Source organism: Scyliorhinus torazame, chromosome 5, assembly GCF_047496885.1.
Source record: "Scyliorhinus torazame isolate Kashiwa2021f chromosome 5, sScyTor2.1, whole genome shotgun sequence".
NCBI lineage: Eukaryota > Metazoa > Chordata > Chondrichthyes > Carcharhiniformes > Scyliorhinidae > Scyliorhinus > Scyliorhinus torazame.
The window spans coordinates 300,809,104-300,824,410 of record NC_092711.1 but is presented as its reverse complement, the minus strand read 5'-3'; the positions used below and the strand labels follow the sequence as shown (position 1 = coordinate 300,824,410).

The 15,307-nt window shown below is 47.6% G+C and overlaps 1 protein-coding gene across 1 annotated transcript in view; it reads left to right on the top strand.

Moving 5' to 3' along the window:
- The window catches only part of ophn1 (oligophrenin 1), a 230,177-nt gene that overhangs the window by 175,077 nt on the left and 39,793 nt on the right, over positions 1–15,307 (top strand). Inside the window, exons 20-22 of the mRNA XM_072505810.1 lie at positions 1,234–1,590; positions 6,552–6,714; positions 11,215–11,265. Coding sequence (XP_072361911.1) covers positions 1,234–1,590; positions 6,552–6,714; positions 11,215–11,265 — 571 coding nt within the window. The remainder of the gene's footprint in view (positions 1–1,233; positions 1,591–6,551; positions 6,715–11,214; positions 11,266–15,307) is intronic.

Below are 15,307 nucleotides of genomic sequence, written 5' to 3'. Positions count from 1 at the left end.
AAAAGCATGCAGACTTCCACGTAAACGCCCACATACATTATTTATTCAGGTTTTACTTAGTGGGCTTGGCAGCTGGTTTGTGATGCAGAACAAGGCCAGCAGCGCACGTTCTATTCCCGTACCAGCTGAGAATTCTGAATTCTCCCTCCGTGTACCTGAACAGGTGCCGGAATATGGTGACCAGGTGCTTTTCACAGTAGCGTCATTGAAGATTATTTTTATTATTATTATTTATTGTTTATATTTTTTATTTATTTTATTTTATTATTATTTTGTTATTATTATTATTTATTATTATTACTTTATTATTATTTTTTTTTTTAAATTACTATTCTCATTGGGAGCACATATTCTCATTGGAGGCCAGAGCCAAAGTTACTTAACCTTTGACAATGCAGCAAGCTTTGCATCCAGTTAATATGTGGGCAAAATACTCCGTGCTCTGTTTTATAATGAATCTAATACCTTGTGGGACACTCTTGGGGAAAGGAAGAAGGAGGTTGGACCTAAATAACTGTTAATGAACTCACTGAAATAACTAGCAATAGAGTCACTGAAAAGCAGTAGGAGGAAGCCTATGCATATCGGCTACAAGGTAACATTTAAAACAAAGTAGTTTAAGGCCTATCATATTTCTGCATGGTTTACATGACTGATGCACTCCATTACCCAACACTGAGAATGTGGAAGAGTTGACAGCCTCATCCTAGCCTAGTTTTAAAATGTATTCAGTAGATTGGTGTTATCAATGGGACTGCAAATGATAATGCTGTTCATTTAGAGGTGTGACTGCAATCTATCCAGATACCGAGATCATGGACCAGTTGCACCTTTTCAAAGATATTTCTGTAATATTATCAGATCTGTTTACCCTATCTCATAGCTGAATATATTTCCCCATCTCTCTCTAGGGAAAATCTCATTAGTTCAGTAATTAGGGTTTACCCTGAATGTCAGAAAGGATTGATGTCTATCAAATCTGTCCTCTTCAAGGGGTGTTTGGGGCATGGCTGCGGGAAGCAGTGTTGATATAGATCCACAGTAATTGGCTGTAACTATACGCAAACCAGCAAATGATTCCAGCCAGGATTTGGGCGGCAGTCATCTACTGATCAGGTGGCAGTGTTCAGTCAGTTTGCAGTAAAATAGTTCATCCTCTTGCCCCTTTTTTGTTTGTTGACCCTCTTTGAAGTAAAGTTCTGAAAAACAAAACAAAAAACTCTTCTTTTGCAGATGATGCAGGGAACCCAGACCATAATGCCAGCAGTGCCAATAGCCCAGAGACAGGTGGGGTGAGTTCCCTATTGAGCCCTGTACCACTGCAGCGAATGACGAGACCAAACGTGGGCAGCCCAAAGGTGGCAGAAACCGATTCTCCTCTCCGTCAGGCTGTGGGGAACCAGAGTTGGCGACCACACTTGGAGTCGGAAATGGGGAGGCTCGCATCAAAAACAAAAGATGGAGGTCTGAAGCCTGCAACCAAGTCTGTAAATGGGGTGCCATTGTCTGATCAGAGCAATGCCAATGCCTCTCGAGCATCATCCTTTCGCTCAAAGCCTACTTCTTCCAAGATGGTTTACACTGAAGATGGTAAATGCACTTGATATAATTTAGAGTAGTGATTGGCATGAGATATTAACATTGCAACTTTGCTTAACACGCTGTACAATAGTGTGTTTTCCTTTCTCATATCTGTTTAATTCATTTTGCTATTTTAATGTGAATTGAGGCTCATCAAAATCAATTGTACTCGCGAAGGGGGCTTCACTGGATTTTATTTCAGTGGATCATAATTGCTGTTAAGTCCAGCAATCAAGACAAATGATATGAGTTCCAAAATCATGCAACTACATACTATACATTTTTTTCTGTTGAAAAAAGGCCGTGGCTAACTGAGAACAGGGTCTGGAGCAACGTTATCTAATACATTGGCCCCAAGCCATGTGGAAAATTGGGAATCCAGATGTGGCTAATTGCACTTAAAAAATGAGTCATAAATACCATCACTGGCATGCGATCTCCAATACTCTTTCCCATAGCGTATGCATGTGTACTTTAACTTTTCTATGTATTTGTTGGTGAAATGAATAGCTGAGCATGCAGTGATTGTTTTTCTGTGCTTAACCTTCTTTTTCATCAGTTCAAATGGTGCTTAACATGGTGTGCCATGGATGTGCTAACAATCTGGAGTGGGTAGGTCAACCAATCAAATAACTGCTTGAGGTCAGCAGAACAAAGCAACTTGCAACTTGGCCAATAGCAGACAACAAGATGCGTTGTGGCAAAGGGCAAGCAGAATCTAATTATATGCTGAGTCGTGAGCAGGACGGGTGGGTGGAGAATGGTGGGTGGGGGTGGGGTGCCAGCCTGGTGCTCCTCTTGTTGTGAGTCATTGAACTCAGTATCGTGTGCACCTGTTGGACAAAAACCTAGAAAGTGTGCAAAAATGTGGTGGTGCCTGATAAATTACTACCACAATTCCAAACTTTGAAAGAGAAAAGACTGCAAAATCCTTCCGTGATGGTCGTAGATGTTTAGGTATATATACAGTATGGGTAAAATACACTTTCTAAGATAATTACATATTTCCTAGCCCCCCACCATTTCCACCAGCTCCAGCATAACGCCATCACCAAATGCACCCCCCCCCCCCCCCGCCCCCCCGGTCAGCATTCTGCAGGGAACACTCCATCCATGACACCCTGGTCCACTCTTCCATCGCCCCGACCCTTCATCCCTCCCCACAGCACCTTCCATTGCACTCGCAGGGGATGCAACACCTGTCCCCTTTACCTCTCCCATCCTCACTGTTGAAGGGCCCAAGCTCTCCTTTCATGTGAAGTAGTATTTCACCTGCATCTCCAACAATTTGGTCTACCATATTCGCTGCTTCTCTACAATGGGGAGACTAAACGCAGACTGGGTGAGCGTTTTGTGAAACATCGTTGCTCTCTCCACAAGCATGACCCCCGACCTTCTGGTCACTTGCCATTTTAACTCAGGATCTTGCTGCCACGGGCACATGTCCATCCTAGGCCTGTTGTAATGCTCCTATGGAATGCTCCAACACAAACTGGAAGAACAACACCTCGGGCACAATTCTCCGGAAACGGCGCGATGTCCGCCGACTGGCACCCAAAATGGCGCCAATTAGACGGGCATCGCGCCGCCCCAAAGGTGCGGAATGCTCCGCATCTTTGATCTTTGGGGGCCGAGCCCCAACATTGAGGGGTTAGGCCGACGCCGGAGGAATTTCCACCCCGCCAGCTGGCGGAAACGGCCTTTATTGCCCCGTCAGCTGGCGCGGAAATGACATCTCCGGGCGGCGCATGCGCGGGAGCGTCAGCGGCCGCTGACAGTTTCCCACGCATGCGCAGTGGAGGGAGTCTCTTCCACCTCCGCCATGGTGGAGACCGTGGCGGAGGCGGAAGGGAAAGAGTGCCCCCACGGCACAGGCCCGCCCGCAGATCGGTGGGCCCCGATCGCGGGCCAGGCCACCGTGGGGGCACCCCCCGGGGCCAGATCGCCCCCCCCAGGACCCCGGAGCCCGCCCACGCCGCCTTGTCCCGCCGGTAAGGTAGGTGATTTAGTTTACGCCGGCGGGACAGGCAATCTATCGGCGGGACTTCAGCCCATCCGGGCCGGAGAATCGAGCGGGGGGGCCCGCCAACCGGCGCGGCGTGATTCCCGCCCCCGCCGAATATCCGGTGCCGGAGACTTCGGCAACCGGCGGGGGCGGGATTCACACCAGCCCCCCGGCAATTCTCCGACCCGGCGGGGGGTCGGAGAATGTTGCCCCTGATCTTCCGATTATTGTGTTCAAAAACTTTAGACTGTGAACTTTTCCCCCCACCTTAACACCCCCCACCTTTTGTAGTTTGTTGCTAGTTGGTTTTCAGCTCCCTGGCCTGCCCCAACAGAACCCCAACCTTCCCCTGCCTGTCCCTTGTTTAATTTACTCCCATTAACACATTTTGCTACCTTACCTTTTGCCACTGTTGGTACTCTTCTTCCCTTAATCATAGAGTTTGCAGTGCAGAAGGATGCCATTCAGCCCATCGAGTCTGCACGGCCCCTGGAAAAGCTACGCTTAAGCCCACGCCTTAATTCTATCCCCACAACCCAGTAACCCAACCTAACCTTTTGAACACTCAGGGGCAATTTAGCATGGCCAATCCACCCAACCTGCACATCTTTGGACTGTGAGAGGAATCCGGAGCACCCGGAGGAAACCCCCGCAGTCATGGGGAGAAAGTGCAAACTCCACACAGATAGTGACCCAAGGGAGGAATTGAACCCGGGTCCCTGGAGCTGTGAGGTAGCAGTGCTAGCCACTGTGCCATCGTGCTGCCCAATGGCACTATTAACACTCTTTTGTCTATAACAAATTTGCTAATCTCTCCTTTGGCTCAACCCATCCCTGGTCTTCTATTCTTATCCCACCTCCTCTGCTCGCTTTCCAACTATAGCGTTCTTCACATTTCTCCCTTTCTTGAAATGAAAATCGCTTATTGTCACAAGTAGGCTTCAAATGAAGTTGCTGTGAAAAGCCCCTAATCGCCAAATTCCGGTGCCTTTTCGGGGAGGCTGGTACGGGAATTGAACCATGCTGCTGGCCTGCCTTGGTCTGTTTTAAAAGCCAGCTATTTAGCCCAGTGTGCTAAACCAGCCTCTTGTATATTCTAACCGGAATCCTGGAATACACTAGTCTATCTAGGCAATTGCACCCAGGGTCTGTAGAAGGGTCACTTAGGCTCAAAACATTGGGCGAGATTCTCCGACCCCCCGCCGGGTTGGAGAATCGCCGGGGGCTGGCGGGAATCCCGCCCCGCTGGTTGCCGAATTCTCCGGCACCGGATATTCGGCGGGGATGGGAATTGCGCCGCGCCGGTTGGCGCCGCCGCCCCCCCCCCCCCCCCCCCCCCCCCCCGCCTGCGATTCTCCGGCCCGGATGGGCCGAAGTTCCGCTGCTAGAATGCCTGTCCCGCCGGCGTAGATTAAACCACCTACCTTACCGGCGGGACAAGGCGGAGCGGGCGGGCTCCGGGGTCCTTGGGGGGGGGGGGGGGGGGGGGGCGCGGGGCGATCTGGCCCCGGGGGGTGACCCACGGTGGCCTGGCCCGCGATCGGGGCCCACCGATTCCGCGGGCGGGCCTGTGCCGTGGGGGAACTCTTTTCCTTCCGCCTTCGCCACGGCCTCCACCAGGGCGGAGGCGGAAGAGACTCCCTCCACAGCGCATGTGCGGGGATGCCGTGAGCGGCCGCAATCGCTCCCGCACATGCGCCGCCCGGAGATGTCATTTCCGCGCCAGCTGGCGGGGCACCAAAGGCCTTTTCCGCCAGCTGGCGGGGCGGAAATTAGTCCGACGCGGTCCTAGCCCCTTAAGGTTGGGGCTCAGCCCCCCAAGATGCGGAGGATTCCGCACCTTTGGGGCGGCGCGATGCCCGACTGATTTGCGCCGTTTTGGGCGCCGGTCGGCGGACATCGCGCCGATACCGGAGAGTTTTGCCCATTAACTCTGTTTCTCTCCACAGATGCTGCCAGACCTGCTGCGTTTTTCCAACATTTTCTGCTTTTATTTCAGATTTCCAACATCGACAGTAATTTGCTTTTCTATATTTTCGCGCATCATGTTTCAGAGGCTTCTACTAGGATTAGCATGTGAGGGTAAAACAGTGTCCTGTGGCTAGTCAACAATTTCTATTTGAGGACGCTGATTTAAAACTGCTTTAAAGGAAATCCTTCGCACTACTGCTCTATTCTTCCAGATTACACACAACGCCTTCAAAAAGAGCTTTGTGCTTAGACCCAGCAGTTCAATGCTTCGTAATTCGGATTTATTGCTTTTGATTTTTTTTTTTACATTGCCAGATAACTGATTCCATTAAGACTCTCTGCTCAATTCATGAACCGTGACCTCAGTAAATCCCACTGGCACAATGAAAAGTCTAATGCATGGGCATTTGGTTCAGGCAAATTGCAGTTTTAAAATTTGCTGCGGGTTTAAGATTTCTAGTTCCCATTTAAGATCCAAGAACCGAATAAGCAAAAAATAAATTAAGGGCAAAACCTCTTGTGCTCAATTCGTGCCCTACGAGTTTGCCAGCAACTTCTCAAGTTAGGCAGGGCAGGATGTAAATGATTCTGTTCCGATAATGACATGTTCCTCAGAAAGAGGGCGAACTTGCTGTTGAGCAGGTTTGATTTGTTGCTCAGTTGTTGGGGGAGGTCATTTACAACAGACTGTTGCATCTGCCAACACACAACTGCTCTGGTTGCAGGCTGCCTCTTCAAGCTGCCATTTCTATCGAGCATTTGGTTAGGAGGTGGGCTCACTTTTGCCTTTTCTGTGAATGTAGCACGATGGGCTGAATGGCCTCCTTCTGCACTGTAACAATTTCTGTGATTCAGTGGAGAGTCAAAGTATCCTCCTGATCCCCAAACAGGTTCCGGTGATGGTAGAGGCAGTAAATTCTGAGTGATTGGGCCATATTTGCCCGTATTAAATAACTTTCCATGTGAAATAACTTTATTTTTTCATCTTTTTCAGGCGATTATAGTAACGTTAATGTACAAAGGGGCCACCAGGAGAAGACCTCATCTGGCCTGCAACGTCCTCCCATGAGACCACCAGATCCTCCTTGTCGAGATAAAGTCACTCCACCGCTGAAAGTAGAGCAGTCTACTAGCATGGAAGATACTTCATCTTCTGTGTAAATGTCTTTTTTTTTGAAGTGTAGTTTTGTTTCTTTTCCTTCCCTCTCCAATTGTCCCGCATCAGCTTCTGCAGACATTGGATTACAGTGACGTATAGCTTCACAGGCCGATGCCCTCAGACAGCATTTACTCTTGGCTCCTCACTCGCCCTTGCTCCCAATCTCTCTCTTCCGTACTCCCCATCCTGCTTCCTTCCTCTATCTCCACCCTCCCCCTGCTCCCTTCTCTCCCATTTGCACGTCCCCCTCGTCGTCACCCCCCCCACCACTTGCTCAACATTCAACCACCATTTGATAAAGAGAATTCCAAAGATCCGTGACACTCTCAGAAATTATTTTTTTCATCTCTGCCTTAAATGGCCATCCCCTTATTTTTGAACAGTGACTGGGGGGGGTGAGGTGATTGTGGGGGAAGAGGGGGTGGTGGTGTTAGAGGCTTGTGGTATGTAGCATGTGACTTGCCTACTACCTATCTGCCTATAATGCAGTGGCTGTGGAGAGCAGAGTGGGGGGGGGGGGGGGGCACGGTGGAGGTGTTGGGTGACTCGCCCACCGTTGGGCCTATTGAGTCTCACAAGGCCACACGTGTCTCATTCCACCCCGGCCACTATTTTACCCATGGTAGTGCGAGGCCTAGGCCATGCATTAGGCCAGCAGCTTTACTTGCACGGGCTGACGTTGGGCTGGAGGGGGGCGGGGGCCAACGATACTCTGGACTTGTCTTCAGTCCATCATCCAGAGCCGCCTCCTCTTCAGGTACCGTCTGCAGCCCAGCAGTCGCTACCACTCAAACCTGGTGCGTCTGAGACCAGGGCAGCCGGCCAAAAGAATTGCCTGGCAGCTCTCTACAGTGAGATTTGTTTCCCCAAATGGGGGCAGAAGTCACGCCTTGAGCTAAGTAATACCGTACCAAAAGTTAAATGTCGGGGGGGATCTCTTTTTTTTTGTGGGCAGGCTCCCGACTGACCTTTTGGTTGGGGTGGATGGGGGAAGAGGTGAGATGTGTGCAGGGAACACTGCACCCCATTGCTCTGCTACCGAGTGGTAAATTAAGCTGGCTGAACTATTTTTATGCGCCTTAATATGCGAAAGGATTATAATTTCAATTTATCCATTCACAAATATTCTGTAATTCTTTATTGCTTTTGCAAAATTAAATCCCATTCCTCTCCCTTATTCCTTGTTCAGATACAAAATGGCAACCATGCTGTTAAAGATCTTTCTACTAACTAGAGCCACTTGTAATGTGAGGAAATCCATTTCCAGACTATGTTAACGCAGTGCTCTGGTAATTTTGATTTTACAAACACACAGGGCTGTTTCGTGAAACAAATTCAATGAAAACTTCAGAAAACAAGAAAAACAAACATCAGGGAAACAGAACAAGGTCAAGAGAGATAGACTGTTATTCTGAGCGGCTGTGGTGAGGGGATGAATAGCTAAACTGTTGTAATTTGGTACATTTTTCTCTCAACTGGTTGCTTGCTCCCACGCAAATGGAGTTAGGCTCCAGATTAACCATGATCTTGTTGAATGACGGAACCGGCTTGAGGGGCTAAATGACCTCTTGTTTGTCCGAGGGACTTACCTATCCAGACTTTTGGAGGAAAGTCCTTAGAAGGCAGTGTCCTGAGCCCAAGTCTTTCACAGCCCAAAGCAGCTTAAACCCCCCCTTCTCTCTAAGCCAAACCATGAAAGCGTCATGAATATATTTTTTCCACCAAAGAGAAAATTGGGAACTAGAATCACAAATCTATTTTCCACCTCATTCCTATGAATACGGGTCAGTTTGCCAATACATTTTGCTCTTTTTTTCTAAATGAAGTTGAAACTAATTTACACAACGCAGGGATTAGACCTTCTAACCCTTACAGTGTGAACTTGGCATCTAAAGTACTGCATTGTTCATTGTCTGAGAATTGGTTATTTCACTGTTTGTAGCAAAGTATTGCTCATGGTCTCCCTCAGGTTTAGTTCAAATACAATTTTCTTTTCAAGTTATGCAGTTGAATGCAAAGATGTTTCTCCTAGGCCTCAGGTTAGATGTGCTCGCAATAAAGGCTGGATGAGTGCCACTGTTGCACTGGCAGTTAGCACAATCAGAATCTTTACCAATTACAGGTTTAAAACTTCCAATCACTTGCTAGGTTGGTGTATATAACCTCGGGCATTTCTGCATGCATCAGTGTTGCGTATGACATTCTGAATCTGTTTAGAATAAAATGTTACTTTGATTACATCTTTGGCTAATTTTTTTTTTTTTTGGGGCAACTAAGGTGGAATTCTATTACAGATTGCTTGCTCTAATTCTTTATGTCCACATGGACATGAACTCCTATTTCTAAAGGAACAGATTGTCTACCCAGTTTCCTCTATCGACCACTAGTAGATGCCCGGTCACCTCAAACATCCCAACTTAGTGTTGGCCTCACCTCTGGCGTGAGATTGCAGTGGGCTTGGTTTAACTTGAGTTAGAACCAAAATGGTGAAATGTGAAACCATGTCTTCGTATTCCACCTTATTGTGCCATCATCATTCTACTCTTGTGCTTTAATGAATCAAATGGTGCAATAAAAGGTGACAATTTATTCATTGTTTAATTATCCAGATCAAGGGATCTATCCTGATTCAGTCATTAAAATTCACACTAAAATTGCTGGATAACTTTTTATAGCACTGATGAAGTTAGAATCCAGTTATTAATGTACTAACAGTTATTCATGGTTGTCACAAACAAATGGGTACTCTGGTTTTATCTGAACACCAGCTGACAAGAAATAAGCCTCCCAGGAGGCCTATTTAACCATTTCTTTGGATTTTTCCAGTGCGATTTCAGTGCTTTCCACCATGACGAAAGTGGTCCTTTTAGCCATCTTAATACTCTCCCACAGTGTGTCTCAGCACTTACTTCGAGAAAGTATCATTTATCCCAATAGGAAGTGGATTGAGTATTGCTCCAACTCATTTGGGGTCCCAGGTTCGATTCCCAGCTTGGGTCACTGTCTGTGCGGAGTCTGCACGTTCTCCCCGTGTCTGCTTGGGTTTCCTCCGGGAACTCCGGTTTCCTCCCACAAGTCCCGAAAGACATGCTTGTTAGGTGAATTGGACATTCTGGATTCTTCCTCGGTGTACCTGAACATGCGCCGGAATGTGGCAACTAGGGGATTGTCACAGTAACTTCATTGCAGTGTTAATGTAAGCCTACTTGTGACAATAATAAGGATTATTATTATTATTGTACCCTCACAGGAAGATTCTCACCAAATAAGTTTGGGCTAAATGGGAACTGTGGCACGAAAGATGAAAGATTATTGTCCATCAACTCACTACATCACTGAGGCCCTCATGTTCTTCTAGCCCTCTTTTTTTGTTCTCCTCCTCTTTCTAGTTTTTCCATCTTCTGAAACCAGTGATTTATGCCGGGGGTATATTTTAACTGCGGCCTTTCCTGAATGAGCTGATAAGCTATATAACAAAAGTGATAGCAAAGCTGCACCCCATCCTGTGCACGAAGTAGATAATGAGTAAAAGGAATGTTCGGCTGGCTTTGTCTGTGTTCCCCCTAATGTATCGTGACCTGCCCTCTCTCTCTCTCTCTCTCGAGTGTCTCACCCGCTATTGATGAATGAAAAAAATGAAAATGAAAATCGCTTATTGTCACAAGTAGGCTTCAAATGAAGTTACTGTGAAAAGCCCCTAGTCGCCACATTCCGGCGCCTGTTCGGGGAGGCTGGTACGGGAATTGAACCGTGCTGCTGGCCTGCCTTGGTCTGCTTTAAAAGCCAGCAATTTAGCCCAGTGTGCTAAACCAGCCCCTTGAAGGCAATCATTGGTACTTGATGACTTTTGATTGCATTCTACATTTAACTCGTATAGCGGTTTCTCATTCTGAGTTTGGAGGGGTGGTAGGGACAATCTTAATAAGTTGCTTTGTGGAGGATTTTCCCAGAACCGTATTATCCACGAGCACATTGTGCGAATCTTGTGATTTTTTTTTTGCTTTGGGTTTCGAATTTCAGTCTTAGACGGGTCAACAAAATTAAAACCATTTCTTTGAAAGAAACTGCAGACTGCTCTTTTTCTTTGGCCCACACATTGCCTTTACAAGCAGTTTCTGGGTAAGCGACACCCTGGCGCCTGGGGTAGGCAACACAGTGCCAGCTCCTAGCAGCCATACCAGGCGTCTATAAGACTCCTTTATCCATAGCGGTGACAGTGATAACAGCGACAAAATTCAAGCCTTTGCTTTTTAATGAATGTGATTACTTCTACTGGTGTGGTGAGCATCTGTTCTACAGGTACGCCTTTTTGATGTATGCTAAAAAAAGACATCCATTTCACTCCTATCACCAAATGAAATATTAAGTAACTATCAAGCTCTTGGACTAGAATACAATTCTAGCAGGCAGCCACTGGAACATATGATCTTTCCTTTTGGATTTATGATAGTTCACTTTTTGCAAGGGAATTCTTAGACTTTGCTGTTTTAATTTATAGGGTTGCTTCCAGAGCCAAGTTTTTCGAAAATGCTGCTAGAAAAACAGGCGGGTAAGAGACAATAATTACTATTGATGCCTTTCCATAACCCACGGATAATCACTCGCCCCTTTGCTCAAACCCAGGGCAGATATCCTGTTGTTCCCAAAACACCTTTCATGGTGATCTTGAGCAAAAGTTTAAATAAAAGGTGAATGTGTTACGGAGGAATAAATTCTATGAGGAGAGCTTAAACCATCAGGATTTCAAAACCAAGACTATTCCTCACAGTGTCTTGTGCCGAGGTTCTCACAAGATCAAACTTTCTGGTTAAAAAATCTCAAGGTTAAACATATTGGCCACTCATATTGCACACTCTCATCATAAATACTCAAATCAAATTTGGGAAGCTAATTTACCATTTATACTGTGTGCAGAGTGCTAACGAAAGGTATGCTATTGCATGGCAAAAGAGTGCGAAAATTCGAGGAAGGTTTAATTCCTCCTATGCTGCTAAGATATCGATCTTGGCTGCATTGCCTTGAGGTCGCAATTTGCAGACAGATGTATTTTTTTGCCGGGGCACTCAGTTTACTGCTCAATATGAAATTTATTCACATTTAAGTGCTTACAGATCGATCAAACAAATGGAGTTTTCTCCAAGCGATTGACAAACTTGCCTTCTGCAGAAGATGGACAGAAACCTTGCTGCGTGCAACAAAATAAAAAACAAGGTTCCCTTCCTGATCTTGTGCTGGAGCTGTAATGGCTGCTCGGGTGAACCCCTGAGGAAACCTCTGGTGATTATCTTTTAAAGCGGGCATGTTGGAAGCATTGAGTTTAACAATGTAGGTGCAATTTTAACACTGTTGGTAGATGCTGACATTCGTCTACACTGACTGTGCACTCGTGGAACCTTTATTACAGGATAAAGGGTGCTGGAAAAATCTGGCATCACACTTAATGTCCAGGAGAAAATTCCAAGTCTCGACGATGAAGTTAAAAATTTCATTCACTGTTTTCATTGTATGCCATGATTTCTGTTGGTTGAACAAATATAAGAGTGTGGGAAGATTGAATTGAATGTAATAAGCATTGATCCCACAACTTCTAATCTATCCCTCCTCTTCACAGGGCCTCAAAACCTTTGTGGAAATGCTTTTATTATAATTATATTTTGATTAAAACATGCAGGGGTATAATGTATATGAAGTAGTCAATGGGATTCTTCGTGAGGTATAGAACCGGCAAATAAAGCTCTGGTCAGAGAGCAAGCAACAGAAAATCATCCAATCCTTTGTTTATTATGAAAAAGGGTGTGCAATTTCGTGCCAGCTTAAAATTACACCGGGATCTTCCGATGCTGCTGGCCATGGTGGATTGGATATCCAATGCCCGCCTGGGATAATAAGGTTAATGGGTGGGTCTGGAAATTGGGCGCTTGCCAACATTAAGCCAACAGAAGGATTGCATGTCTGCCAGCATCTGTGGAGAGAGTTAACGTTTCAAGTCAAACATTACTTCTTCAGAACTGAAGAGAGGTGGAAATATGGGGCAGGATTCTCCGATTCCGGGGCTATGTCCCCCACTCTGTGTGGGAACGGTGGCATTTTATGCTAGAAACAATGACGCGAAACGGGCACCGATTCCCCATCTTGCTGGGGGCTAGCATGCCGGAAACATAGAGCACCCAGCTCTAGCTGCCGATACGGGCCGGAGAATTGCCGGGTGCGTGGCTGCGCATGCGCACGGCGGCGACCTGCAGCAGCCGCACCGTGGTACATGGCGCCCGCCACTCGTGCACCCGGCCCGCGAAATAGTCCCCCCCCTTTAGCTGGCTCGCACGCCCCAGAACAACCCCCCCTGCCCTCGGATTGGCTCCCCCCCCCCCGGACTGGCGGCGCTGGATTGAGTCTGCAGCTGTCACACCGAGTTCCCGGCCACACGTGGAACTCGGCAGGTCGAAGGGTGGACGGCGGGCGTTAGGCAATGTCCCGAGGCTGTCGATACGTGGTGCGGCATACTTTCCGAGTACGCCGCTGCGGAGGGGGCGGAGCATCGTAAAAGCGGCACCACTCCCAATTTGGTCAGCAACGTTGATTCTCCGGCCAAGCGACAAATGCGATTTCGGCGTCTGCGAATAGAGAATCCAGCCCATGATGTTTTCTGCTGTTGGAAATGGTGGTGGGGAGGTGGTTCGGGTGGAGCCAAAGGGAAGGCCAGGGATTGGTTAACGAGCAGGAGCAATTAAATGGAGAGGATGTCATGGAACAAAAGGAAAAGGGAGTGGTAATGGCAAAGTAAAACACAATGGTCCAGAATATGTGTTAATAGCAGAATAAAGGTCAGCCGTATTTTGCTTTTGTACCTTTGTTTAAATGACAGAGGGCAGAATTCTCTCATGTTGCGATCACTGTCGGGCAGGGTGGCGAATTCGGAGGGTGGTCCAAGGTCCAGACGTCGGTTTCGTGCCAGCGTAAAATTACACCGGGATCTTCCGATGCTGCTGGCCATGGTGGATTGGATATCCAATGCCCGCCTGGGATAATAAGATTAATGGCTGGGTCTGGAAATTGGGCGATTGCCAACATTAAGCCAATAGAAGGGAATGGACTAGTTGTGCCCATTAAAAAGGCAATTGACTGCCACTATTGTGCAGAATGGAATAAAACACTTTCAGAGTGTGGGATTTACGCCAGCTGTGTTTCCCAATTTGCCATCAGGCAGGCTGGAATGGGTGAGCTGTCTGATGGCACAATTAAATCTTGGCAGTTCAGTTGCCTGAAGTATTTCGTGGAAGAATGTGTACTGACTCGAATTCATGATATGAGAACCCGAGACCTCATGCAGAGTGGTCCATTTCTGCTTTGTGCTGCTCAAGAGGTCAGAGTGGCTCTTTAAATTACAGGTCATGACCTCGATCCGGGTCAGGGGTGATGAGCCCCAATGCCAGATGTCCTGCCCTACTGCTCTGATTGAGTAGGGGATACTGAGTCTGCGGCCCAGAACCTGCCCAGCACTCTTAATTGGCTGAATTGACACTTTATCTGGCATCTTTGGCAGAAGGCTCCGAAGTCTAAATGCTGGCTGCTTCTGGGTGCAAGGTCCGTCACTGCGGTGATACATATTATCCAACCCAATGGGTCTGCGGATCCTGGACATTTACTCTATACCAGCATGATCAAAGCCAAGGAAATGTTCTATTGATTACAATCTGCAGCTTACTCCACCCAACTTGCAAATCAGTGCTTCTTCATATAGAATATCCTGAGAGAGAACCAGGGGAAAGACTAAAGCCAGTGAAGAATGGTGGTGGAAAATGTGGTACCAGAACAAGACTCCATTAACATTTCTGACTGTCGACCTGGGCCAGGCCTAGGATGTGATTGCAAGTGATATGGCTGAAGTATTTGCGAGCATTTTCAGCCTGGCAACACTCGAATTGAGGGTAGAATTTAAGGCCCTCCCCCAAGGCAGGCTGAGAGGCGGGGCATTTCATTGACGGGTGGTGGGTGGGGAGCTCTCCTGCATTAGCCTTTGGGATGGAAAGGCTCGAGAAGAGAAGCTTAAGTGGGAAATTAATGTCAAGGGCCTCATTCTGCTGCTGCTGGTATGTGAGTGGGGTAGTCACTACAAAGGAAATCTGAAAGACTAACCGTCTCACAGATGTTTATGGGCTCCTAGGAACGGACCCTTGTCAGGCACACAGTGCCAGGTGCCATGGTTGTGCCAGCCCCCAACACCACCCCTGCCCACCATTGCCGCTGACCCCTTTCCCCACCCTGCATCGTTCCTGTATCCTGGGGTCTCTCTTTGATCCATGGCCTCTGTGGATGCATTGCTGGCAGCTCCCACTGCCCCCGGACATAACCAGCAGTGTCGGAAGCTCTTGGGGAGGGGATGAGCACCCCACCAAGACCCAACCCCACTCTATCCTTGTAACCTCACTTACCCTGCAAATCCCAGGACACTAAGGGGCAATTTTATCATGACCTATCCACCTAACCTGTACATCTTTGGATTGTGGGAGAAAACCGGAGCACCCGGAGGAAACCCACGTAGGCACGGGGAGAAAAACTCCACACAGACCGTCACCCAAGGCCGGAACTGAACC